Here is a 27,729-nt window from a genome sequence, read left to right on the forward strand (position 1 = left end):
TGGGAAATCTGGAGCTCCATCCTTTAAATCTTCTCTCACCGTTGTTGTAAAATCAACTGTAAAATGAAAAAAGTTGAGTAATGCAAGAAGGTGGCCATAATAAACATGTAATTCAGTCTAATAGCGATGAGATAATTCTTGTACTTTTCATCGTTCGATCTGGCAGTGACTGAACGTTTCTGCTTCTGTTTTTGCACTTCCACATTTTTCACTGAGGAAGAATTTTGTGAGATTTCCCTGTGAAAAGACGTCTCTATGTCATGACTTGCTCTGGAACTTGTGGGACTGTGTCGAAATGAAGAGCGAGCTGGACAGCAGCCAGATGTTCCTGCCAAATGATTTAACTGCTTTGTATTGTAGCGGCTCCTGCATGCATCCTGTTGGGGATTTTTGAGGTCAAAATACTGGCGTTCAGCAAGGCAGAGTGCCAACAGGGAACTTACAAGAAACTCAGATGTTTATTGGAAGAGCTTCTCCGTGAGTGTAGCAGAGGGCTGAAGAACAAGGTTTATTCTAAGCCATAAATCAAAGATAATAAATCTGACTTAATACATGAAAGTGGCCATTATCATAATAAATACAATATAAAAATCTTTACAGTAAAACTGCTTAAACGCTATAAATGAGCTCCAAAACAACCTCAAATCGGACACTGTTATCAGCCACTACAATTCTCTCTCTCAGTTTCAGAAGTTGGATGGTGACCTTTTGACCATCATGAAGATGGACTTGATCCGTAAAGAGAATGGGTCGTGATGCTGAAAAGCGGGAGGGAGGTCAAGTGGACGGGGCAGACTGAGTCACATTTACCACACAGTGGTTGTTTTCTGGGCTCCCAAGAGGTCATCAAGGACAGGTGTAAAGTCTCGTTGCAAGGTAAAAGATCTCAGCAGGATAGCATGGATGGGGATGGATCATCTCGCCGGAGCATGTGCTTTCCATGGTTCATGACATGGGAAAGCCCCGTGGGCATTAATTCCCTCCGTCTGTAGTCAGGAACTGGGTTTGCTATCAGTTGCACCTTGTCCTATTATGTCAAGAATAGAGGAAGCACACTGATCAAACGCAACTTTCCATTTTAAAGCCTCAGTTGGACTGCACCTTGGAATCTGCCAGGACAATCCAATGTTTTTATAGAGGACTTTCCGAATGCTTATCTGCTGACTCAGCAAAAGGGCTACCAACCTTCCATGTGCTTCCAAGTCATTTTGACCCACATTTCTCGGGGCTTGCTTTTTGTTGACACTCAAGTCTCCCTTTCTTTTTGTTGCTAATTTCTGAGCTATTGGGAAGGTCAAGGTCAATTTTATTGATACAGCACATTTCCACAGCAAGTGCCGACCAAAGTGCTTTACGCACAACAATAAAACAAAGTACAGTATTACATGTATTACATATATAGACGAAACAGGACTAAATTAGGCATAAGCCTTGCATAAAAGAATGTAAAAGATAGAAAAAAGAAAAGAGAAAGCTCTGTCCCCTCGGGTCTTGAGGTTGGTCCTAGGGCAGCAAGTGGTAAATCTGTTGTGTCACATGACCAAGAGCCATTGTCAACGACAGCGGGGGTTTCCACAATCACTTTCAGTTCACTATCAGTGAGTTTTCCCTGTTTGTAATCAAGTTGAAGTGGTCAGGAAATCATTGCCAAGGAGGGTGGGCCTTGACTCAGTCCACAATAGTGAAACTTGGATCAGAAAACTGGAAGTGGTGAGACTATAAATACCCAGACACTGTCTGTCTCTGTGAGATGTGACTCTGCTACGGACATGGCTGCACTCAACGCCTCCAAGCTCTTCCTCGTCTGCATCTTCATCGCCTGCTGCAGCTCAGGTCAGTTCTCCCCCTCTCATCCTCACCACTGTTTACTTTGTTTGGACTCCTCAACATGAGTGAGGGGACGTTAGCAAAATGTACATGTAAATATGGGATGCAAATGGAAAGAATATTTTCAGAAACTCTCATAAACCCACACCCACTGCCGTCATTAAGCTCTTAAAGAGCACTTTGATGTTTGATTGAATTTAGCCTTATAAAGCAGAAACAAATAAAAATTGAGACCATAGCCATAAAGAAAGCATAGCGATTATAAAAGCACAACATACCACAAACACAGTCATGGAATATGAAGAAAAAAGGAAAAAAAAAAAAAAAGAAATGAAACATTAATTGAAATACACATACTTTTTACAATAAAAGTAAAAATAAAGAGTTGTTTGTAGCTGTTTCTGGAGCTTCTGAAGTCCCAGAGCTGCACTCAGACCTGCCTCTTGACTCATTTTAAAAAGCTTCACCCAGTCCTGTTGACTTGGTCCTCATCGGATCCAAAAGGCTTTCAGGAGCGCTGACCCAGCTGTAGCAAGTACTACATATCATCGACAACACAACTGAAGGCTCCAGACCGACACAGGCTCTAATAGTTCCCCGCCTGAATCCAAGCACAATGTATCCTGTTCCACTGGCACTTTTGATTCTAAACATGAGACTTGACTTGGAACATTAGACGCGTCCATCATGCATGTTTCCAAAAAGCTGAGCATGCAGCTTCATTTGTTTTTCTCTGACACTGACGGTCGTCGGTCTTGTGTCCGCAGTATGGTTCGCTGAGGCCAGACTGTCTGACTGCTGCTTGAGTGTCTCAGACAAGAAAGTGGACAAAAAATGGTTGGCTGACTACTATTATCAGGTTGAAGGTCAAGGCTGTGCGATCAATGCTATCATGTAAGTGTGCACTGGCCGGGTTGCTGTTTAAGGAGCCAACTCTCATTGTTGTTTGTTTTGTTGTGCAGTTTTGTGACCAGGCGCCAGAAGATGCTGTGCTTGCCAGTGGACAGTCCTCAGGCTGGAAGACTGATCAAGCATGTGGACCATCTCAAAGATGTCTGCAGGGAGAACAAACATGTAAGCGACAAGTTTTGTTTTGTTTTTTGCTGGATTTTTATATTAACGGTGGACTATTGTGCGTTAGCAGAAAAAACGCTGCTTTGGAGTGAACCAAACCCGATGAAGCGAAGAGATTGAGACATTAATAAAAGATCATTTTAAAGTGAATCATATTGTTTCTCTTCTTCATTTCTCCATACATTCATTCAAAAGCATTAGGTGAATTTAGTTTAGCTTAATAACACAACATTAAAGACAGTTTAAAAATAGCAGTTATCCAGAGAGAGAAGGGAATGTTTTTAAAAATCAAAATGGTAATTTCAAATTATTGCTCAAGTGTAATTAATAAGTAATTCAGTCACAAAACGGAATTTGACAAAAACACAATCCATCTCATGCAAGAAAAAAAATAAACTATAAATTACATTTACATCATAATCATGATGCATAAAAGACAAAATGAAATGAAAAAAAATGAAATGAAAGCATTGACAAAATACAGTACTACGCTGATAAAATGTGACAAAAGTAAAAAAAAAAAAAAAAAAGAGTAAAATCCAATGATACATTGTAAACAAAAACGAATTATTTATATATTTTTTAACAGTTTTGATCCAATAAATCCAAAACAATATGATTATTTGACCTAAACCTCCTTCGTGGGAAAGGTAGTGACTGGACTACCTCACTTTAGAAGTCTGACTCGGTGGTTCTTGGCTCTTTTAAAACCTTTTCTGATGAGATGACACGGGTCTTTGACATGCCATTCCGTGACACTGCTTCTGCCTCATCCAGACTGCTGGATCTTCGCCAGGGTGATCTCTCACTTTCCCAATTCAGTATTCATTTTCGGGTATATGCGTCTGAATCTGGATGGAATCTCCCGCTCTGAGAGCTGCTTTCTGTACCGCTTACAACGATGTCATCCATGACCAGCTCTCCACTCAAGACGAACCGAAGAACTTGAAAGAATTGAGCAAGCTCTCCATTCGCATTGACAATTGGCTTCATGAACGTCAGCGTGATTTCTGGTCTGAACAAGGTTTTACCTCTGAGAGACCACTCCACCTCGCTGGGGCCAACCATGACCGATGTACAGACACTCCAGAGTCCATGTAGATTGATAGAGCCCCGCTCGTCTGCTTGAAGAGAGGTTACGTTTTACTTCTGTATTTCCTATCGTCCGGGATCCAAGGACACAAAACTGGATGCCCGTCCTCGCACCCTCCACTAATCACAATCCTGAGACCATCCTGCCCAAATCCTTGTTCATTGGTGCAGCCATTTGAGATGTAGAGAGAGCGGTTCAGGAGGTCCAAAGTCAACAACCGGACCCTGGCTCAGGTCCATCTGACAAACTGTTTGTTCCGGAGTCCGTCCGCCCCCAAGTCCTCCAGTGGGGACCCAGGAACTACCAGAACTTAATTCCTACTTTAACAGCTTTTCTGGAGGCCCAACGTGAACCGGGACGTCAAGGAGTTTGTCGCTGCCTGCACCATCTGTTCAAGGGGTAAGACTTACCACTGGCTCTCTCTACCCATCCAATGCAACTGCACTCTGGCTGATCGTCAGCGAATCCCTGCCCCAAATTACCACCCAGGACAGAAGATGTGGCTGTCCACCAGGGACATCCCTCTCCAAGTTGAGTCACCAAAATGCATTGGCCCATTCAAGGTCAAACGAGTCATCAACCCCACAGCTGTTCGTCCCAAGCTTCCATCTTTCCTAAAAACATACCGCACCTTCCATGTCTCCCTCCTTAAGTCTGTCCCCATCAGCCCCCTCAATTCGTCAAACGATCCTCCTCCTCTCCTCATTGATGACCACCCTGCCTACCCTGTGCACAAGATCCTGGACGTTCGCCACCGTGGACATGGGTTCCAGTTCCTGGTCAACTGGGAGGGATATGGCCCGAAGGAACGCTCCTGGATCTCCCAATGCCTCATCTTAGATCCAAGACTCAACCAGGACTTCTACGGGGAGAACCCACAAAACCAGGTAAGACACCAGGTGGCGCATCTTAGAGGGGCTGGTAATGTCACGAGTGCCCTCGGTCTTATTTTTATGGACGACTCCCTGCTCCCACTGTGTTTTCTTCCTCTCTTCCGGGATTTGGGGCGTCTCCATCTTTTCCTGCCAAACAGGCTCACTCCACGTTTGATGTTACTTCGCTATACCTTGGACTTTTCCCCAAGCGCTTTGAGTTTTCTGAGTTTGCAGAGTGTCTGTTGCCTGCTCTTCATTTGCTCTTCTCCCGCAATCCAGTGGACTTGTTACTGTGCCACTGGTTTCACCTTTCGTTTGTGCATTGGAACGCTTGTTTTATTTCACCTTATGGGATTGTTTGATTTTGTTTGCTGGACTCTGTCTCCCTCTTGTGTAAAGGTAGAGTATTGTTTCGGTTTACTACGTCTTTATGTGAAGGTCAAAAAACAGAAAAAACGCTGAACTGATTAATCCAACCGACCCCTGAGCTTGAGACAACTAATAAAAGATCATTTTAAAGCGAATCACATTCTTTTTCTTTTAACTCATTTCTCCTTACATTCATTTAAAAGTAGTTAGGTGAATTTAATTTAGCTTAATTACACAACATTAAAGACAATTTAAAGTTATCTAGAGAGAGAAGGGAATGTTTTTAAAAGTCAAGATGGTAATTTGAAATTATTACTCAAGTGTAATTAATAAGTAACTCAGACGTAAAATGGAATAACTCAAAAAAAGCATGATCCATCTCATGCAAGAAAAAAAAACAAATATAAATTACAATTACATCATAATCATTAAATGAAAACTTTGACAAAATACAAAATGTGCACAAGTAAAAAAAGTGTAAAATCCAATGATAACAAAACTAATTATTTGCATGTATTTTTTTGCAGCTTTGAAGCAATCAATCCAAAACAATATGACTATTGGACAAATTAGATTAAAGAAGTGTAAGTGTAAAGACAGACTACTATGATGCCGGTCAGCCAGATCTACAGAGCTGGCAGTGCTTCATATAGTTTAGTTGAAATGCTGTAGACAACAATAAGAGCAAACACACACGGATGTTATGTCGGGAAAAGAAAAAAACAAGAGTCCACAGCCAGACAGGTTTGTGATCACTTTGTAATTTCACATCCAATAGTAGTTTTGATAATGTCATGAGTACATGTCATGAAGCCTGGACACCGAGAAGAGGCGCTGATACTGGACGTATTTACAGGCAGAAGTGATCTGAGAGGTCAGCATGTCTGGAGATATGCACCGATCTGACACCTCTCCGATCGTCTGTCCACTCCGATCCAGACTCCAGTTGTTGAACCAAACATCTTGTGTTTTCGTCAACTGCCTGCAACAACCAAAAAAAAAACAATTCTAATCTTCAACATTTCCACAATGATGTTCCTCACATGAGGCTGGGCGTCAGACCGGTGTATGAAAGCCAGCTGTGAACTCAGCCAACGTCCTGCAGGCCGAACAACTTTCCCTAGTCACATAAAAAACACACAAACTTGACCGAGCACATTCACAGCCGAGCTTCTGTGTATTTACAGTTAAGTAACTTCAAATGAAAAACTGTACAACAACGCAACAAAATCATAAGTAAAAACTCCACAAGCCGTTATTTATTTAACGCATGTACATTTACATGATATTTGGGCGACAGGAGTAGTTCATTCTGTTTTCTTCGAAGGCCACATTTGAAGACGACTCTCCCCAGCGAGACTCCTTCCCTTTTACACCTTCAACAGGGACGTTTTTTTCAGGAAAGTTGGAATCCGTGTAGAAAATACAAGAGAAGGTCAAGAGCCCTAAAGTGTCCAACAGTGCAGTTTCCCCACTACCCCCTTTTAAGACATTTCTCCCACTATATAAATTCAACTTTTTACACTTGGACTTGCACATCCCGCTTGTTAAATACTTTGAAGGTACATATTTACTTCAACCAACGACGTATCCAGTTTGATCTAAAGCCAAAGACAGCGTCAGTTTTCAGACCTGTTTGCCTGCTCTTCTCTATATCTCCTTTACAACATCACATACTACATCACTCCCTATGAGTTAATAGCTATTCAGTTAAGTTAAATTTACAATGTGAGTTGATGGTTCTTTCACACATTTTCCGCCACTTTCAGGGGTCACGAGTCACGCATAAAGACACACCTCTCACTCAATCCTCATATCAACCTCAGCATGTGGCACACTGGCATGAGGCCAACACACACCCAGGGAGATTCAGTCAGAAGACTCCAAATAAGCTTGTACCTCACCTTGAAAAGCATCGTGAACTCACCAGCAGGGACATTATATACTGGTGGGACCAGATGGATGATTCTGTCCAGGCTTCTGATCAGACTGGTTGACAGGTTGGTTGGTTCATAAATACTGATCACATGTGCAATGTAGATAAATTAAAACCATCTTGTTGGTGGCACTTGGTCCACTGTCTGACTGTGAGAGTGAGATACCGGACCGGACGTCAGCTGGGAGCAGAGCAGCGGTGCATTGGATTCTTTGGGTTTCCCTGTCTGCTCTTCAGGGATGTTTTCATGCACACATGGATGTTCAGTCTGCATGCGTCCCTGGCATATGGTCTCACTGCCCAGTACTTCCACTAGGGCGCGCCAGTTCCTCTCACTGCTGGAGTTCCCGGCTCTCATCCATGCTGGTGAGAGTCACGTAGATGATGGGAACCAAACCCTGGCGAGAGTCCAGAGAGCACATCAGCCACTCTGGATCTGCTTTGCCCAGAACCCGCAGGACATCGCCCTTGTTGAAGCTGAGCTGGCCCGGTTCAGTGGCAATGTGGTGGCACAGCGCCCGCACCTCGCTGAAGAAGAAGAAACATGTTTGTTCCTCTCTCTGCTCTGGACGGCACCAGACAGACAACCGCTCACCATGTGGGCGGTCTAGGTGGAGTCACTGATGGCGGTGGAGACGGGTGAACCCCTGGATCAGATTTCTTCCCACTTCCGGCACCGATGGTTAGTGCCACAAGTCCGAGGACGGAGCGGTCCAGTCCCAGCCAACCTGACGGAGCCCTGGGAGCAGAAATCATCAAGAGTCAACTCAGCAGTCCAACACATTAACATCAGTGAATTCATTTCTTTGCAGAATTCTGTCCGTCATTGACATCGTTCTGTCCAGACTCACCTGGTCTTCGGCTTAGGTTTTGGCTCTGTGGTGTCTATAGTCTCTGTCTTCGAAGGAGAGCCAAGACTGGACCCAAACAGCCTTCCCCAGCGTAAACTCTGTCCCTGTGACGTGCTCTGGTCCTCTACCCCAGAAGTCTCTTGGGTCAGAACTGACTCTGGTGGACTTCCCATCCAGGAGGATCTTCCTCCAGAGCCTGCTGAGTCAGCGCTGGAGCTGCTGCTCTTCCCGCCGCTGCGTCCATCTCCCTCCTGGCTGGACTCGGCTCCCTCCACCACTCCCTCTCTGGCGGGTGGCTGCTGTCTCCTCTCAGACGAGCGCCTCCGTTTCTCAGTCTTGACAAACTTTGACCCCTCTGTGGACTGGTCGATGTAGACCTGAGAGGACTGCATGAGCTGGTACCACCAACCGGCCTGTCGGTCTGTCACCTCCTTCCGTCTGTCCTCCTGCTCTCCTTTCCCTCTCTGGACTTCCTCTTTTCTCAACAGCGACTTGACTCCTGTCACCTCCATCCTCGGCCAGGTCCCCTCTCGTCTCAACCCCTTGGACTCCCTCTTCCCATCTCCATGCGAGTCCCGGACCATCTCGCTCACAGTGGTGCTCCATCCTCTCATCAGCTGGAAGGTGGAGCGTGAGGTCCGGTCGGCGCTCTGGACGGTCGAGCACAGCTGCTCTTTACGACGCAACTGCTCCTGGCCTTTTTGGAGGAGGCGAGGCTCAAACAGCAGGTCCAGGTCGAAGGGGAGGACCGACAAGGGCTGCAGCAGGAGGAGCAGCTCCTCAAACAGAGGCTGACAGGCTCCTTGGGACAGCGGCAGGAGACCCCAGGGGTTGTAATGTGCAGCGATGATGTCTGCAGATTACAAGATATTAGATATTAGAGACATGGAACATGTCTCAGCAAATGTGGCACATACCTTCATGTGTGTAGAGGTGATTGAACCAGAACTCCAAAGACTTAAGGCTGAGAAAAGAAGACAATATATGAACCACAAAACAAACACATAATTTAATGTTGTCAGTCTTTGGAATTGAAACATTTAAAACAAATTAAATAGGGTCATTTCTTTGCAGTCACTTCTACACCTGCCACCTGAATCTTTAATGTCGTCATAAAATAAATCCCAACTTCATTCTACAATTGATTTCAATTAGTTTTTATACTTTATTTTATACTGACTAACATTTCCTTTTACTAATGTGAATTCTCCGTGGTCTCTGACTCACGCCACGACAGCGTGTCACAACTCACTTGAGCAGTCCAAAGATGAAAGCGTTGAGTCTCATGCGGTGGCTGGTCAGCTCCGAAAACTGGCTGACTTTGGTGAAGAGGCTGTGCAGGACTCGTGTGGACGGACCTGACGGAGACACGCTGCATTACACACTCTGATGCCGCAAAAATCTCAGACTTTCAGATCAAAGCTTCACTGGTAATTATGGGTAAAAACAAATGTCTTCCACTACTTTACCTAGCTGTGTGGAGGCTTCCACCAGGCTCCAAGGCTGACACCGGCACTGACCGATGATCAGGTCCAGTACGTAAGCTTTCAGCCCATCTTGTAGTACCTCGTGTATCGCTGGACACAGATACTTGAGCACCAGGTGACCCACGTTAGGACTCACCCAGCTGTTTCCCAGTTTAGCCTGTCGATTCATAACCAGTCAGTACTGCTGAAGTCTTTACGATGAACTTGAGAGTGCCTACCTTCACGTCCGGGTCCCTGCTGGTGCCGAAGTGCGCGACAATGAGGTCGACGGCTGTATTCACGGCTTTTACCAGACCTGATGAGGAGAAAATAGCTGATGAGAATCTGTGCCGAAACGATTATCTGCTGTCAGACTTCATTTCACCAAAAGACAGTTTTCTTTTGCCTTCAGGCTTCATGAATCCTGCTCAAGTTAGGTAGGTGAGTGTGACTCTCTTCCTGTTAAAAGCTTATAATATAAAACATAACCATAAACGTCATTTTTACTCACACAAAATCTTTTTGGACGCAAGTGACTTAATACTGGCGAGCATCTGCTGCCACCTAGTGGATATTTATAGCGTGTCACTGTTTAAGACAGCTGACTCAATACGAAACACTGAACAGGCTTTTGCCAAGACGTTTAATGAGAGGAGTTGAATAAGCTTGAAAACTTGATGGATTGCTTCCTCTTCATTCACAGTATGACTGAGTGTCCTCGCATTGCAGGACTGGAAGGTTCTTCTGGTCTGCTTTGTACAGTGTGTCTTTGCGTGTCCATATGAGGGTCATACTCGTGGTTATACATGCAGTGTTTTGGTGACATCATTAGTATAACAGTGATGGTGGAGCGTTGCACCGTGACTAAAAGTACCAGCTTTCTCCACTGTGACTCACTGCATTTTGAGAGACCATCAATACTGTCAAAAATGATACACGACACAAAGGGGAAAAAAAAGAGGACATTAAGTTAAAAAACAAATAAGGTTTGCTCTGCTATATTTAGCATTGAACAAGTAATGAATAGAAAGTAAACAAACACTAAATAAACGTAGAGAGCTGTAACACATTTTTACTTAACAAGTGTCACAGTTTGACCTCAGGATGGCCACATCAATACAATCAAAAGGCCACACTTTACCCACATCTGGTTTAAGGAGATCTGGCTGGCTACAGAACCAGCTAGTGTCAGTAAAGAACCCTCAACCACCAGAAGCCTCTCTGCAGCAAGAGCCACTTGATTTAAGCACCATTCATTCACTTTCTTCACTTTGAACCTGCAATCTCAAAGGTTAAAGCAGATTGAAGCACTGACAGCCATCAGTGCTGGGCTGGGAGTGCATCTTGAACACCTCACCTCTCTTCTGTGTCAGGTCGACAGAGATTTGAGACTGTGAGGAGGAGCAGGACGAGGAGGAGGTGGAGGCGTCAGGGGAGAGGCAGAACTCCTCGGGTGGCTTCTCAGCCAGGGAGAAATAATCCGGGAGGAAGTCGTTGTGACTCTGCTGCAGCTGTTTCCCCGTGTGACCTCCTGCGTGGGAGAATGAAGTGAGAGACTGGATGAGTGGCTGGGTTGAGAGAAGGTCTCCTGTGTGTCGCTGGAACACAGCGACTCTTAATAAGTGGTGACAGATTCCATGGCAGTTATACCAGTGATAAAGTAATAAGCACCATTCAGCCGGCCTGGTGCGTGGCGAGGCGGCACAGGAGGGAAATCGAACACATTTGGTCGGGCAGGGCGGAGAGCCACCCCCCTGTGAGGCTCAGCAATAACCCCCGGTGATGATTGGCTGCTGGAGACTCTCTCCACCCCAAGAGGGTTTCTCCTTCGGTACTCTCTCCACTTGAGAGCCTGAGGAGAGAGGTGGTGTGCTGATGGGAAGGTTTTTAGGTTAATATGCCAGAGATGGTGGGGGGATTAGCAGACGGATTTGAAATAGGTGGAAGGAGGTGTGAAGCAGGCGCGAAAGTGAGGAGGAAGGGATGAAGAGGGAGAAACAGAGAAAAGATAAGATTTCCTTCATCAGTCCCACGAGTGGAAATTCCAAAACACTTTACATTTAAACCGTGGAAGTGAAACAGTCAGACCAACATAACTGCAACTGAAACATTATTTAAGTTTTTTAGTAAATCAGAAAAGCATTTTTATAAACAGGGATGGACATAAAGTGATGAAAGCTCAGCTAACCTACCATTGTGTGATCTGACTCCAGGTGCTTTGCAAGCATCTGCTTTTCCAGACTCAAACCCCAGTGGACTCAGTGTGTCACTCTGGAGAGCAGGTAAACTGGACAACGATCCACGGAAACAATGTCCGGGAACTGCAGGCAAAGTTGGTGGTACCACCCCTCTTTTGACTCCCAGTGAAGGAGGGGGAGGAGTGAGGGGAAGTGGTCCTGAGCCTGTGCTGTGCCTTGCTGTCTGGGGTGTGTGCTGTCCACCAGAGAGCAGGCAGGCCGGACTGTGAGGGGGCTTTGGACTGGGTGTGCACGTTGAACAGGTTCCAGAGCTGGACGCTCTCTGCAGGGGAACCGGAGAGTAACTCCCGAGAGGCGAGGGCCGCACTGATCCAGGAGGATGCGTTGTTGTGACGGGAGAAGTGTGAGCATCTTCCTCTTCCTCTGCTCCTCCAGAACCGGGCCCGGAGCTGGAGCAGGCCTGCATCCCAGGGACGTATCCTGTAAGCAGGGGCAGCAGCGGCTTGGGCTGCGGGGGCTTGGACGTGAATTGATGGTGGAAAGTGAAGGGTTGGATGGGGAGGGAGGTGGGCCTCTGGTCTTTACGATAGCGGACCACAGCAGGTATGTTCTCTATTGAGCAGGAAGGACCACCTGGACCACAAGAAAATATAAGTTAACACAGGAAAACACAAAGGAACCTTTGAATCATTAACATTATAGGTTATTACAGCAGATAAAACGTTGCAAGAAGTTCATTTTGAACACAACAATTTAGCAAAACATGGGGCCACACAGTGTATATTTTGATTTAATTGGAGGGCTCAGGGTCCTCAGAGGCAGGTGTGATGGTGCTGAGGGCAGGAGACATCCAGGTCCGATCCGACATGACTTATAAAGAAAAAATACGTCCAATTATCTCTCAATCCAATTGATGTTTTCGCACTCCTGGAGGAAACTGGACTTTCACATACACTGGACTCTAAACCCCTATCACTATGACAGTCTATAACAGCATTAGCTTATTAGTTCTTTCCACCAGAAAACAAAAACACTGACAGCACAGGCACAACAGTTGGACTTGAACCCGGCCGTGTCAACAGAAAACTGTCCCGTCATGAGCTACAACGCGCTTATCACATTCCCCCTGCACTATGACACTGCACTGACAGCCCTGCAAACACACAAGCAAGGAAAAACACTCAACTACAGTGGCAACCTGGCGGCAAGCTTCACCCGCTCCTGTCTTCTTCTGTTCCTCTGCGGCAACTTATTTGGTTTTCAGATCAGAGCCGCGTGTGACGGACAGGAGTGCGTGTGTATTTAGAAATTGCACAAGCTGTTTTCCCCTTCAAGCCCCGCCCCCTCCATGCTGGCTGCAGTAAGTCATGTCTGTCATTGGGGGCGCCATCGCGCTTCTGCTACAACATGATGGCAACGCTCCACACCCTGTAGGCCTCAGCTCCCACTGGAGATGGAACACACACACACACACACGCAGTCCCTCCCTGCCCCGTCAGCTCTCTAATTGCCTCTTTCTCTCTTCTCCCCCGCCTTGTTTTCCTCCTGCTACTCGCCTCCTCTCCTTCCCACAGAAGAATCCATTAGAGAGTTTTTTTCCCCTTCACATTTCTGAGTTTTCTGTTCGCACCATTAGCAGGGGAGCTGCGCAGCATCACATTTTCAAAAAGGATGATGTGGTGGGATGAAACAGCAAGACTGATTTCACTCTAGTGATGTCTGATGAATAATATATGGGCAGAGGTTCTGCTCCGTCTCACATTATTAGCTTGAACCACCACAGTCTCTGTGGATGCAGGCCGAAGACAACATGAGCCGTGTTGGGGGAAGTTGGTACTGATACTACAATAACCTCATTCATTATTGTATCACAGTTATCTAACAACGTGCGGATCCCACTATACATTCAATAGCACTGTTTATGAAACAGTGTATCTATCAGAGATGAATTTTAAAAAGTTAGATCAAACCATCTTCTGCATCAAGTACAACCATGTGTAACAAAAGGGTTCGGTTCATTAGTGTAGGCTGTGATTCAGTTGAAGATTTGATGAGAACCTTGGTCCTCTGTTGGTTAATCTCTAAAGATTCCTTTTCTACGGTTTTCTTGAGTTGTGTTTGAAGTTAAGACGTAACACTATCAGTTTAAATTAGAGTGAGGCTATCAACTATTAGGTACATGACGTTGACATATTTATTTACTAACCAAGCTCCTCGATTAATAAAACATATCCATATTTAACAAGCAGAATTTGATCAAAATTACAATGAACAAAGCCATGACTGTTTTTAAAAATAAAAATAAACAAGCTATTTACAGTATATATTTTTTAAATTGAACGATTTGTTTTGCAGGACAGCTGAATGCTTCTCCACAAAAGCATTATTCGACTATTTACAAGCTTATGAAAATTCTGACACAGCTTGATGATAAAAGAGTTGTTAGCCCCAATTCTGGTTCTGTGAATATCTGTCAATATTGTAACTGGATTGAACTGAAATAGGTGAGTAACATCAGTAGCACACGTGGCTATGAATGAGCACTTGAAGAGGAAATATAACTCAACAACTCATCAACATCGGGTCTCTTGTTTGTGGGTTGATGCGGAAATGTTTACTTGCACTGGTGCATACTAACGTCTATTCAAATAAAAAACCCCAAGACAGATTGCATTTCTAATAGTGAGCTTCAAAGAGAATGAATCATCACGCTTGTGTTATTTCCCTCAAATGTACAGACTAACCATGTTGGCTGTCTTCATGTAAAATCAGGTGTTTTCCAGAAAGAGAGAGAAGATAAGGGGTTATCTGAGGACCTCAGCATCCCATGTTTATGTTCTTCATCACCGACAGTCAGTTGTCTTCAAGTACACAAATAATATCATTGTATAAATAAATAACAGCAATTTAAATCAAACTATTGAATGTTGCTTTGTTTTTTTCAGTTACAGTTTACGTTCTATGTCCTCTAACACGGTCCGTAGTTCAACGGTGTCTGACTAGTATCTAAATGTTTCAGAATTATTGGCTTGTGATAATCACAGATGGAGGAGGGGCACTTCAACTAAAGGCTGCTTCATTTTTTAGACAAACAAGGGAAACTGGAAAAGCCAGGCACAGTGATACATTATCAATAAATAAGGTAATAAGAGGTGGAAAAACTTATAGATAGAATAGTGTCTTACATTGTATCGCAAAGCAGTTACACTATGACTGCATAGATAATCCACTTAAAATAGTTTTGAGACTACGGAGGTAGACAAATGTTTAAAAAGACCTTCAACTTAATTGAAACAGATTTGTCAGTGTGTCACCAGTTCACAACCACTTTGTATGACGCTCACACAGTTGGTGCTTGATCTATGTGGTTCCCTCTATAAATTACCACGTCCTTTTTTAGCTGCTTGGTACTTCCCAGTTCTAAACAGAGCTCTCTCATTCATTCTCACAGGTATTTGAACTGCATATATGACATGTTTCCAGAGGAAGCAACATTATTTCCGGATCAGGGTTGTACCTTCGGCAAATGTATCCTGCTTTTTATCAGAACAGCGAGATCAAGCTGACCCCAGTTCACCAGGATGCATCAGCATCCCATATTGTTTTGTAAAGACAGAGATCCATTGTCATGGCACTGCTGCCTGCTGTGTCTCTCTTTCCTGTAAAAGATATTTATTCAAACTTATCTGAGTTTGTATGAAAATATGTACGAGGACACTTTTGTTACTAACTCAACTGTTTGTATCTGCTTGTATTTGTTTGTGTTTCTATTTGTATTCGGGACAAGTCACCATCCTGGTTCACACACAGACGCACAGATATGCTAATGTGTGTTGACCTCTAAACAGCAAAGGACTGCGCTGTGCTCACCAGTGTGCATTGCTATAGCTGGAAACAAACCAGAAGCTCTGCGGACAGTCATCGAAGTACACAAATAATGTTTTGATTTAAATATTATTCCCGTCTTATTTTCACTGACAACCATGTGTTATTTCTCACCCATGTACAACATTTTTCTTATCTATTTTCTGATAACGTTTAGCACTGATTATATAGAACTTTTGACCCCCATAAATCGATGTATATTATTGAAATCAGATTCTCAAGGACAGAAAGACAGACATATTCTTGAGTTTTTGTGTTTCAACAGCCATGAAACTGGTAACTGATATAATATACTAGGAAATATTTTATGATATTTATGTACAATAATAACTGAATAATTATTAACCCTTTTAACTTATAACCACATGAAACCAGGGACCACTGATGGCACTATTTCAATATCCACTTCTGCAGTAGCCATAGACAACAGTTCAAATTTAGAAATAGGAGACAAACCTTCAGTTCTGGACCGTGTCTCTCTTCCTCCCTCTAGGGTTCGCTCTATGCTGCCCTGGCTGTAACACCTGGTGAAGGGTGCTGGCGCTGAACTGTGTGCCTCCACGTGCTGCTCCACAATTGGTGAGAAATCAGCTGAAGAGTGAGAATGACAGGAATTGTTCGAGGTGATTGGGTCAGCCGCTGTCTTTTGCGGAGGCGATCCTCCATTTCTGCGTTTACTCCTGGCTATCTCTGCGAATGAGGTGACCCTCGGGGGAGGAGGCGGGGTCTGGGTGGTGCCTTCGCTAAGGCGCACGGGGCAGCTGAGCATCCGCTCTAAAGATCCAAGTCGCCGAGCCGGAGACTTGTCCAGGTGTCGATCGTAACTGCGGGAACGGAGCCGGCTTGTGCTGGAGGATGCCCCGTCGAGACCCTCATCCACTAGAGGCGGGGAGACGTTGATGTACACCTGACCGTTAATGACAGCTTCTGCCCGGAGTGCCTTCTCTTCTTTCTTCTCTTCATCTGTCTCGTCATCTTCCTCATGAAAATGTTTCTTCTGCAAAGAGAGAATCAGAAGACTTAAATCTTGAAATGCATCATTGCCACTCACTGCCCTGTTAGCTGAACCAGGTTTCTGTTACCATAGCAACACTGCAACTGATTTAAGCAGCCAGCTGACATGCAGCGATCACATTTCTGTAGTAATGAGATCTCTCACACAATATTAGTCACTGAACCTGAGTTACCAAAGTTTGTCCAATACACTACCATTAAGCATTTCACTTTGTTTGTTTGCATTGTACTACTTAGTTGAAATGCGACACTCACTCTGGACGTAGCTTCTTCGTCTTCATCCTCTTCCTCCTCCTGCTGTCTGAACAAATAGTACTCGCTGGGCTGAGGAGGAGTCGGACTGCCCTTACTGTGCTCATCCGAGCAGCTGTGAACTGAAGACCCAGCTGGACTGGGCGAGGACTGGGACGAAAGGTCACAGGTCACCAGCTTATAGTAGTTTTGGGTGGCGACGACTAAGCGCGCCTGACTCTGCAGACAAGCTGCCAGGTCACCTGATGATCCAAAGTGGGGGGGTTGGTATGAGTTGCAGTTGGCATCAAGGTCAAGTGCCCCCTGGTGCTCCACGGAGCAGGAACAGGTGGAGAATGTGGACAGATTTGGGGCTTGATTTGCTGGAAAAGAGTTTCCAATGCAGGAGGTTTGCTGTTGAGAAAAGACGGGTTCAGTAGGTGAGGTGTGGAGGTCAAGATAGAAGGCCCCTCCTGTTAAGTCCTCCTGGTGCAGGGGTGGATCCGACGCAGATGATGTGCAGGAGTGGTCTGTGGAGCTGTTGAGGTTGGGCCCAGCTGGCTTCTCTGGGACACTGTTGTTCATTTTATTATAAATAGCACTGAAGTTGACTAGGACGCCGTCCGAGCTGTTGCAGGAGGAGTCGCTGCCGTAGCCCTGCTGGCACTCAGAGAATGCTTCGGGGTAATGCTGAGAGAGTGCGCAGCAGGAGCAGTGCTGAGTTGAGCAGCCAGAGGAATAAGACCCTGTCTTGCTGCTGCGCCCACATCTCATCTGGTGATCTTCCTCTTCTTCGTCATCTCCCCAGTCCTGCTCGCCACAGTCCATTGACATGTTGGAGCCGCTGCTGCCATGCCGCCGTTGATCACGCAGTCCCAGGATGTTTATGTCTTCTAGGTTGTTGGAAAGGTCAGACACACCGCCCCCCAGTGACTCATGGCTGCCCCCTCCTGTTAGGCTGTGCAGGCGAAAAGGCTCTGATGCAAATCCGAAGTCATGCAAGTGAAACGGTACCAGTCCCTCTGGGAGAGTCGTGTCGCTGTGCAGGTGGAAAGACGAGTCTTCATGGTAACCGCTCAGGTTGTCGTGGTCGTCTTCATCATCATCCTCATCGTCCTCTGTATTCAGTAGAAAAGGGTTGTGACGGAAAGGATTCCTGCTCCTGGGTTTAGCTCTCGGCAGAGTGTGAGCAGTGATCAGCTGATCCTCTGAATTGCTGGAGGTAAATGATGAGTCATCGCTGGCTGTGCTCCCTCCCCTCCTGCTCCCCTTTTTCTCTTTTCCTCCATTCTGGGAGGACCAGTGGCTGCTGGAGGTCTGGATCAAGCTGCTATAAAGCAGAGACTCTTTCTGGAAGACGTCTCTTTCAGGAAGGGAAGTGGTGCGGCTCAAACCCAGGTTCTCTGGGAGGCTGAAGGGGTTGCTCCTCTTCAAGGAACCAGCACAACTGCCCTCACGTCGACCTGACACTTGGCAGTGTACCAGGGGAATATGATGAACAATTAGGGTCTCGCCAGACAGTTTGGGAGAGCTGTCCATGGTCAATAAGACAAAGGCTCCAGGTGTGAGAAGACAAAGGGGGATGTGTGTTAAGTAGCTGTGTGTGTTCACACTCCCTTGACTGTGCGCAGCTCTGCAGGGCTGTCAGGGATCTGCAGGAGGTCCGGGAAGTCCACGCTGTGGTCAGAGTGATGCATCTGGAACGGAGAGGAAGACAGATGTGAGCAGGCTGCATGACATTTTCATCACATTTCAATTAAAAAAAAGACAACATTTGAAATATTAATAAAAATATATTAATGAACGATGTAATACAAGATGATGTTGCAAAAATCATCATGGAGTCAGAAATATTGAGCCACAAAAACAGTCTTTTTGCCTTTTTTAGTTTTCATTAATCAGTCATGTTTAATAAATACAGAGGCCTAGTATGTTATAAGTCATGATGTATGTTATAAGACCATTTGAGTCCAGTTATGGCATTGAAGCAGTGTAGTTGAGTCTTGGTCACAAGGGGACACCTCAAGGTGGACATGCATTCATCGGTGAGAATAAGAGTAGACTTTCCATGAGGAGTCACTGAGAGAAGTCAATGGAAGATGGTGAGCAAATGCTACGGGTACATTCAACAGCAACCACTGGCCTCCAGGTCTACTGGAGGAGGAGATCTCATGTCTCAACTTGATGAGTTCATATTTAAACAAACTTTATTTTCAGGAAAGGGTAATGATAACAGCACGACAATCGGAGACTTTTGTTTCTCTGCGTGAAGTATTTTGTGTATATCAAGTTATATGTCTCATGGGACCATGCAAAGTAGTATCCATGACAGCTATAGATCACTGAGTAAAGAAGCTCAATTGACTGCCTTCCTACTCTCAGCAGCGCTTCAGGGACTTACCAAAGGAATAAGATCAAGAGTGAGAGACAGTGAGGAGCTCAGCCATTCAGGAGTGGCTAAACTAGGGAGGCCATCTTGTCAGTGTGGCTTTTAGACATCGTGCTAGTGAGCTGCATGTCCAACTGGCAGAAGGCCATTTGCTCGAGGTAGAAGAACTGCAGTTCTGCTACCATACATGTGTCATTTGAGTTCAATTCCCTTCACTAGGCTCTCCCCGTTCACTGAACACCTAGATCTAGATTACTGTTTTGCCTTCTTACTGTAAGAACGTCATTGAGCCCCAGATCCAACCAAACAAGCAGCACCAGACTGAGAATCAAAAGATTATAGTCATCAGACACCTAAACCAAAGCCTGCACCGACAGCTACCCTTTTGGGACTGTTGGCGACACCTGCTCTAAATCCTGTTTGTGAGCACTTCCTGTCCCCTTGAACGACTATGCCAGTTGGAATGCTCTCCATGTTATGACCTCAGACTGAGTAGAACATTGATACAGATCACGTGTTAAAGCAGTTTTTACTGTGGTGTACTGGATTTGATGATCATCGGGTGGGTCACTGCGAATTACTTCATGGTTACTTTGCATGGTCCCTGGGACGAAAACGGCTGCGTCTTTATTTCATTACAATACATTATTTTTACTTCCATCATTGATCCAAATTATCTAAAGTTTCATGAAGAATGATGAAAGGGCTGAGCAACATGAGTCAACTAGGTGTGATGTACTGTAGAGACACACACACACGCAGACATGCACGCACAAGACTCCGCTAGAGCATGACCTCATCTCCAGTCACCAAAATACTTTCCAAGTGACACAGATACACACAGAAGCACTCCACTCCACACCCACAACAATGTATAGCTCAACTTCCCACAGATCATTTATCGTTGATGCAATTCATGGATCCTTCACCTTGCAGGTCAAATATGAATTGTTAACCACACATTCATGTCGATGCTTAGTACTCTTTGTTAACTGTCCTCTAGTTCAATATTACATTTGATGTTTAAGCCGGATTATGAAGCTAATTATTCCCTCCGAAAGTCAAATCTTGTCCTTAATGAATGTTAACAGAGACTCAGCTCCCCATAAAATCGACTTAATGAAATATAATCTAGTCCCATTAGATTAGCCATTTGTCTGCTGAGTACAGAAACGATGTAGACAGGGACGTAAAGCTGATTCACAGATTGAACACAAGTGCGGAGCAGCAGCATCCGTGGTGAGCGAGCACATTAGCAGCAGTACAAATGGATAGGCACTGCATTCAACTTCAAGGGTGCAAGTTTGTGATGCACTCTAATATTATTTGCAGGTCGTAATTCAATAACTCAACTATCAGGCTTCGTCTTTCTCCAATATTGATTATGACCTTCACATTAAAGGGTTGACCATGATGAGCCACTGCTGGTAATCTATAATAAACTCCATATTTTATTTTATTTAAATTAATTTTTTATGTATCATATATGCATCACATCATAGACCATGACTTGTTTATACACCTGGATATCAGATGTGATCCTATGATATTTTCACTATGTTCTACTGCAATATCTTACTATTCGCTTTCACCTCTGTGCTGTGTCAGCCAAACCTAAAAAAATACATTACACGGTGAAGTTTAATGAAATAAAGTAGCCCTTTTCGTTTTAGGTATGACTGAGACCATTTAAACATTAGTTTTTAACTTTTTTTTATTATTCAGCACCTGCAAATGGGCAATCAGTTATCCACCCAATATTAAATGATCCATTCTTATTTAATCTGAAGCATAATACATCACTAAAGGTCATTTATTTATTTGTTTCTAACTCTGCTTCATTGGCTGTTATATCTCTTTGATTGGAAACGCATCAATTAGAAAGTGAAACCAGGAACAGTCGCCCTGAATTGCGCTTTTAGGAGAAAGTAACCATGGCTCTAATTTATTTAATGATGATAACAAAACTAAAAGGATGTATAGGATTGTACAGTATAATCAATCGCATAATAAATCGTGACTAACTGGCTGTTAATTCATCAACAGCAGCTGTTCACTACAACATTTATCACTCTGTCCTCGGACACGAATTTGTAACTAAGTTCAGTCACACATGCACAACACTGTCATTGTGCATCTAGTGGTCTGAGTGGCACACAGCCTGCTGGGCAATTCCAAGAATTCTCACAGAAACACAAAGAAAGTAGCGAATGTGTCCAGTAGCCGGCCCTCTCATTATAATTCAGAGCGCCTGAACCACCAGAGGAAGAGACCGTCTTGGAGAATGACAGTAAAGACACGGTAATGAGCTCAGTTGCAGTAAGGATTAACACAGAAAGTCGAATCTTCCTTCGCATTTAAAAGCAGCAAGAGAAGCTGCTCAAAATATCAGTGACAATAAATGATGTGCCATTCAGTGTCAATGAACTATCAAGGCAAACTTGTCTGACTTTGTCAGAGACTGCAGCAAATGAGAAAACAGGTTAACCAGAACAAAGAAGGCAAGTGCAGCCAATCGGCTTTCAGTTCCCACACAACATCAGCGACCCCAGCTACAACATTAGCCAATCAGAAGGCTCCATGCTGTGAAAGACATCCTCAGTGTGAGAAAACAACCAGCAGAAGAATCCAAGGAAGAAAAACAGACGCAGCAGCTTCAGTCGCAACACTTCAATGATAGCTCAGAGACAGTGCCGATGCTTGCACAAATCAGGAAATTCTAATTTAAAGCTGATGCTTTATGTTGCAGTGAAACAGAAAATACATATTTATTAGGAGCCGTGTAGCCCACCTGATGGTCTGTGTACATCACAGAAGGAAACTGGCCTATTTTTGAAGCTCACACTGACAGTCAGGGAAGGACATTGGGTAACACAGGATGTCCTCCCTCTCATGTCATCTGGCCGAAACTTCCAGAAATAATGCGGAGAGCTAGCATCTTAGTGGAGACACGCCCTCAAGAGAGTGAACAGACAGACGGACGGCAACAGCAGTAAAACCACATAATATCTCTGGCATGTCGAAGGAACAAGTACGCTCTTCTTGACCTTAAGTAAACTGGATTGGAAAGTGCAGCTACAGTGCAGTTGCTATGTGACAAACCACCCACCACCACTGCAACACATGGAAATCTGGAATTCCCTTTAGGATTTGTTACTGTACATACAGTGTGACTGTCTCTGGGGTTGTGATTACTATGTTGTGGAAGACATCTTGGAAGCCTTGTTCTTCTCATTGATGTTCAAATCATATCAATTCAATTTCCATTCCCTGCATTAAATGCAACTCAGGTTCACAGACAGCAAACAGATTTTCCAAACAGTGTGCTCGAGAGCTAACCTGAAATTGAAATATCAGCCCTAGATCACTGGAAGCAGATGGAACGAAGATAGAGAAAAATATCCCAGGAGAGACGAGACAATGATGATTTTCAACCGATGAGTCCTTGAGAAAGTTGTTGGATGAAAGCCGTAGCACGATATTGAACTCCTTACAGGACGTGCGAGTCCAAACAATGAATGACTATAAACCTCCTCATCTACCTGCGGGATCTACGAGCTAAAGATGGACACATGACCTTGATCCCAGCGTCACATAGGGCTTATCCAGACTTTCCCTTCTGCCTGAACTTGAACAGCTTAAACATGCTTGTATAAGACTGGGGCATTACGCTGCCACCAGACAGGTATTACTGTCATGGCAGCATAATGAGAAGTTAACAAATAGTATCAAGTAATTTCTGACATAGAAAGTAAAAGTAAATCGCTGTATTCATTTTGTCAGAAGAAACGTCATTTAAAAGGTCCCAGAACAAGGCTTTGTTCTAATGTTCCTGACCACCAAGAGTTGTTACAACCATGCAAATATGCCAGCTGTGTCACCTCGTTCATAAATGATGAGCATACACAAAAATTCATTTTCCTCTTGTGCATTTACTGCTCTTTCCTGGACTATGGACATTTTATGTGAAGTAAACTGCTCTCCTTCCTGGCGCAACAGGACGCCAGCCTTTTATGTCTCATGCAACGTGACTAAATGAAGTACACTGCTCAGTAACTTCAACAGGAGCAAGTATTTTAAGAAAAAAGGTCCTGACGGTAACCAACTTTCCTCTCCTTCTACATGCCTGTTTGTTAATGCTGACTCTCTCTACCGTCATGGTCTCAAGGCTCGCCTCCCCTCCTCCATCAGAGGCTGCTACCATATCATTTTTCAACCAGAGCAGCATGCTGGTTAAATACTGGCAATCACTGAGGTTTGCTTTGTCATCTGAGATTAACAGAATTAAAGCCTTATTCTGATTGGTGAGAATGCTAAAACTAACCATCGGAGATATCACAGCGACACGCCGTGGATATAGCAATCTTTTCACCGAATTTGGCTGGTATGAATGAACCAACTAAAGATGCATCACCTTCTAAAGGTCATGACGCTTTCCTTTGTCCCATTGACAAAATGGATGAGTCAAAATCACAAGCAAGTTCAACTGAAAGCCAAATCCTGAGGCGTCTGCAATGAACATCACATGGCTGATGACTCCGATGTCCCGTGACTATGCCTATTGCATGTCTATTTCATTCACAGAAACAGCCGACGGGATGCTCCTGTGACTTTGGTTTTATTGCTCAGATAACAACCAAACATGGCCACCCCTTGTTAAAGGGACCCATGCTTCTCCATGAGTGATCTATAGAGTTGGCAAGATAATGAAAAAGAAGCATGTTTTCTGACTTGTGATTTACACTACTCACAATAAGTGAGGAGTATTGTAATTTACACGAGTGCCTTACATACTTGGTCAAAATTTTAATGAAATAAGTAATAGTTCTCCATTGATATTACTATGAATGAAGGAGAAGAAGTGCAATTTTCATAATTTCAATATTAATTACCCCAACAATTTACACACTAACAATGGTCAGAAGTCAGTAGTGGGTGTTTCCACCATTTGCCGCAATGATAGCTTGACTGTGATGTCTCTTGGCCCTCCCTAGCCTCATGATGTTGTTCTGAGAAGAATAAAAACAAAAAAAACAGTGAGCTAGTGGTAGACACAATACAAGGAGCGGGGAAATCTAAACTGCTAATAGCAGAGGAGGCTGCACGGTCCGAGTTCACGTTCCCCTCATGAACAACAGTGTTGATGTCCAGCCATCAACAGCATCATTGCTTCGGAGATGAGGAAGAGTGTCTCCAGTGGACCACATTAACATCTGTAAAAGTTATGTAATTCATACGTCATAACATACAAATTAGATGAGTGAATTTACTTATTTACTGACTTACTGGGTCACAGGGAAGGTTGTTGTCCACTCAAACAGTTTTTATGCTACAGCCAAACTCTCCATACGTAGTCAACATTTCACAAGCGTTCAGTTTCTCAGATATGATCAGCTCCGTCAACATCTGCGAATCCATCTTCCTGAGCAGCTGCTGTCACTGAAGTGGATACAATGATTTTGTCTAACTAAAACACCAATCAGTATCATTAGAATAAACTATAAATTAAACTGTCCAGTATGACACAGACACATAAACACAACATTCCTCTAATCAGTGTCCCAATTGGGAGTGTGATGTCACATGGTTTTGACCTTTTCACCAACTTAGGCATTGAAATGCTGCAACAACTGTACCGTCATGCCAGGATGACATTAGTCAGCTATCGCTTTATGAATATGGTTAGTCTAAAGTGTGCTCAATGATTCGGTGGTTTATATTTTGGACCGTGTGAAACTGAGACAGAGTCATGGGCAATGGGCATCAACACATGTTTGTGGCTTTGTCGCTCTTTTCATGTAAAACATAGCAGTCATTTTGTGAACTTTAACAAGATATCATTTGTTAAACGCAAACATTTTTAACTTTTCTTTGTTATGAAATTCATGAGTCAATTAATGAGAAAAAAAACAATACAATCCCATTAAAAGTACATTGACTAGAAGTGCTTTCATTCAAGCAAGTCCAAATCCTAGCAGTGCAATTCTTGAATCGTGAAAGTTGTTTTTAAAGTTTGACCTCACAAATCAAGCCAGAAAAGGTTTCCACAAGAAACTGACGTCATCTCTCTGACCAAGTCAAATCTCGTCTACTGCCCTGTTATCATCAGAAGACTGAACAAAAATCCATTGTATGGAAACGAAAAGGTAATTGAGTTTGTCTTGTGTCATAATGACACAATCATACTTTTCAAATATGAAGATGTGCCTGGGTGAGTCAAGGTTAAAGTAAATATCTTGTTATTCAACATGACACTATGTTTCTTCCACAACAACATGCAGCCATTCCAAAGCCAAAATCTACAAAGCTTATAATACAAGAATCAAAGCTTGTACTTCAGATTTAAAGAAATTGAATCAACCTCACAGTGTCCCTCACAACCTCCCATGGTCCATCTGGAAGTCTAAAAATAGAGTATTAACACTGAATATATTTTCGGACAGTGTGGCCCAGTGATGTTCTCCAAACAGTATTCACTCTTCAAATACAGCAGCAGCTGACAAAGTGGAAAACAAAAAAGATCTATTCATGGACATGAGATGAGACACAAAAGAAGTAATTTATCAAATGTCTGACAAGTTCACATAGCAGATCGAATCACATGCACACGCACACATCCAGCCTCTGCAGGCTTACATAACACGAAGAAACATTCCAAGATCGGAATGAGCAGCCAAAGACAGCGCATAGCATGGACACTCTGCTTCCTTTCCAAACTTCACTGATGTCCACGCCAGTCATAAAACAGTCATTCAGATGGGATTTGGACAAGTCCCTTCAACACTTCGGCCACCAGATATATCAAGTACTGTGGAGATGCCCGAACACACAAGGATAAGCTCGCGTGTGACAAGAAGCCAATGTCTTGTCTTTATTTAGCCACCGCGTGTGTCTTTGCTTTCATTTTGATAGAACCCTCTTTACATTAAGCTTATTTTGTAACCAAATTATTCACTCATGATGATGAAGAGACACAATTGCAGCGTCCACATACAAGACAATTGTAAAATACTATCATTGCCACTTTTATTTTGCCCTCAGACAGGACATTGACAAGGTTATTCTGCTGGTGGGCAATAAGTAAATGTACTCAAGTAACAAATTGATTTTGCTTTTCACTCCAAATATTGTATCCTAAATCCTTTACATTTCCATAAATCCCTTATAAAATCATCCATTGGCCCCAGAGTAAGATGACAAATTGGTTTTGCGATCCGTACATACGGGTCTGTCCATTATATTAAAGAAACTTTAAATGAAATTTTAGCTTGTTTCACAAAAAAAAAAACAGTAGCAAGAAGCAACTGTTGAAATGTTTCCAAGAAAGAGCATATTTAGTTTAAAAATAAAATGGCAAACATTAACAAACCAGGCTTTCAAAATAGTCTTATCCAAAAATATCCATCTGACTCCTTCATAGTATACCAAACATTTTCATTACTCTCGAACATCATATATGCAACTTAAATGTAGTCTTAATGCAACTTAAATCTACTCTTAATCAATCAGTAGACATTAGAACTACTAACACACTAACTACTAACTATTAACATATAGTACTTTTCATTCTCAAAGTATTGAAATGGTAATTATATAGTTGAAAATTACAGGAGAAATGAAACCTTGTGTTTGTGTTGGCAAGGTACAGCATAGTATTAGCTAAAGCTCTTTGAAGAAATACATATAATTTCCTGTGAGGAAACATTGCTTTGATTAGTCAGTATTTTTTGGCATTAAGCATGCCTTACAGACAAGTCGAGCCATCTATCAGGATATCCTTACTCTATTTTGGGCAACTCGATCTCAATTTGTCACTTGTCATTTTATTTTGTAAGACTTTGGCGGAAACACAATCGTTTATCATGTTCACCAGCGTTTCTTCTCAGCAATTTCTGATCAATCGTGTGTAATAACGCAGTGGGCCTCTGGGGGTGACTCGTTATACGATTCAAATAAATAAAAAGGAACAAAATCGGCAGATTCTCCTTATTAACCGTAAATGAATTCGATGCAGTCGCAAGCGGCCGTCTTTGTGCCACTGCGATAAATTCCATAACGCAACAGCAAAGCTGCGAGGACTAGCATCTTCTTTGTGTGAGTGCCTACATGTACCATGTTTCCGACAGTTTCTACACCCAATTTAAGTGAAATAACGATGGTGTTGTGGGGAACTGGGCCACTAATGGTGTGTTCCGTTATGTCCGAACCGGTGAAAGCATCATTTTTCCAGGTCAATCGATCTCTCATTCTCTCTCGACGGTCCTTCCAACCTTTTCACATAAGCGTCGATTAAGCTCAATAAAAGGGCCCTTACCTTGCCAGAATGATAGAGATGGTCTCTGTTGTCGAGAAGAAGCATGTAAAAGATGTAGGTAGCCGGTTGCTTCTCGTCATGAAGCAGGACTGTTTGGTCACTGCGGGATACACAGCAGAGCATCGCAGGAGAGGCGGGGCTGGAGGGGAGCCGCGGGTTGGGCGGGGCTCTGAGGTCACGTCACTGTGAGGTCCCAGACTGATTATC

General features: G+C 43.7%; 2 protein-coding genes across 5 annotated transcripts; one reads left to right on the forward strand and one right to left on the reverse strand.

Annotated features, from left to right (window-relative positions):
• The first annotated feature begins 1,716 nt into the window (after positions 1-1,716).
• On the forward strand, positions 1,717-3,378 carry LOC128762825 (C-C motif chemokine 21-like). Of its 2 annotated transcripts, none has more exons than XM_053871351.1 (4): positions 1,717-1,833; positions 2,595-2,721; positions 2,790-2,901; positions 2,969-3,378. In XM_053871351.1, the coding sequence occupies exons 1-4, from the start codon at positions 1,770-1,772 to the stop codon at positions 3,005-3,007; spliced, it is 342 nt and encodes a 113-aa protein (XP_053727326.1). In that variant the 5' UTR covers positions 1,717-1,769; the 3' UTR covers positions 3,008-3,378. The 2 variants fall into 2 exon arrangements, with proteins under 2 accessions (XP_053727326.1, XP_053727327.1); XM_053871352.1 differs by having other exon boundaries at positions 2,972-3,378.
• A 2,538-nt stretch (positions 3,379-5,916) lies between these two features.
• On the reverse strand, positions 5,917-27,658 carry rusc2 (RUN and SH3 domain containing 2). Of its 3 annotated transcripts, none has more exons than XM_053871216.1 (13): positions 27,523-27,658; positions 16,844-18,516; positions 16,031-16,571; positions 11,684-12,322; positions 11,163-11,363; positions 10,849-11,022; positions 9,731-9,807; positions 9,495-9,669; positions 9,278-9,383; positions 8,943-8,989; positions 8,026-8,878; positions 7,770-7,913; positions 5,918-7,702 (listed from the first exon to the last, which is right to left on the reverse strand). In XM_053871216.1, the coding sequence occupies exons 2-13, from the start codon at positions 18,356-18,358 to the stop codon at positions 7,507-7,509; spliced, it is 4,668 nt and encodes a 1,555-aa protein (XP_053727191.1). In that variant the 5' UTR covers positions 18,359-18,516; positions 27,523-27,658; the 3' UTR covers positions 5,918-7,506. The 3 variants fall into 3 exon arrangements, with proteins under 3 accessions (XP_053727193.1, XP_053727191.1, XP_053727192.1); XM_053871217.1 differs by lacking the exon at positions 27,523-27,658 and adding an exon at positions 22,548-22,714; XM_053871218.1 differs by lacking the exon at positions 11,163-11,363 and having other exon boundaries at positions 5,917-7,702.
• Between the last annotated feature and the right edge of the window lie 71 nt (positions 27,659-27,729).

Source organism: Synchiropus splendidus, chromosome 7 (genome assembly GCF_027744825.2).
Source record: "Synchiropus splendidus isolate RoL2022-P1 chromosome 7, RoL_Sspl_1.0, whole genome shotgun sequence".
Classification (NCBI taxonomy): Eukaryota; Metazoa; Chordata; class Actinopteri; order Syngnathiformes; family Callionymidae; genus Synchiropus; species Synchiropus splendidus.

Coding starts and splice junctions, on each gene's coding strand:
- LOC128762825 (XM_053871351.1), top strand. CDS start 1,770: ATGGCTGCACTCAACGCCTCCAAGCTCTTCCTCGTCTGCATCTTCATC. Junction 1,834..2,594: donor CATCGCCTGCTGCAGCTCAG/GTCAGTTCTCCC, acceptor TTGTGTCCGCAG/TATGGTTCGCTGAGGCCAGA. Junction 2,722..2,789: donor TGTGCGATCAATGCTATCAT/GTAAGTGTGCAC, acceptor TTTGTTGTGCAG/TTTTGTGACCAGGCGCCAGA.
- rusc2 (XM_053871216.1), bottom strand. CDS start 18,358: ATGGACAGCTCTCCCAAACTGTCTGGCGAGACCCTAATTGTTCATCAT. Junction 11,023..11,162: donor CGCACCAGGCCGGCTGAATG/GTGCTTATTACT, acceptor TCTCCCACGCAG/GAGGTCACACGGGGAAACAG. Junction 9,670..9,730: donor GCAGGGACCCGGACGTGAAG/GTAGGCACTCTC, acceptor ATGAATCGACAG/GCTAAACTGGGAAACAGCTG.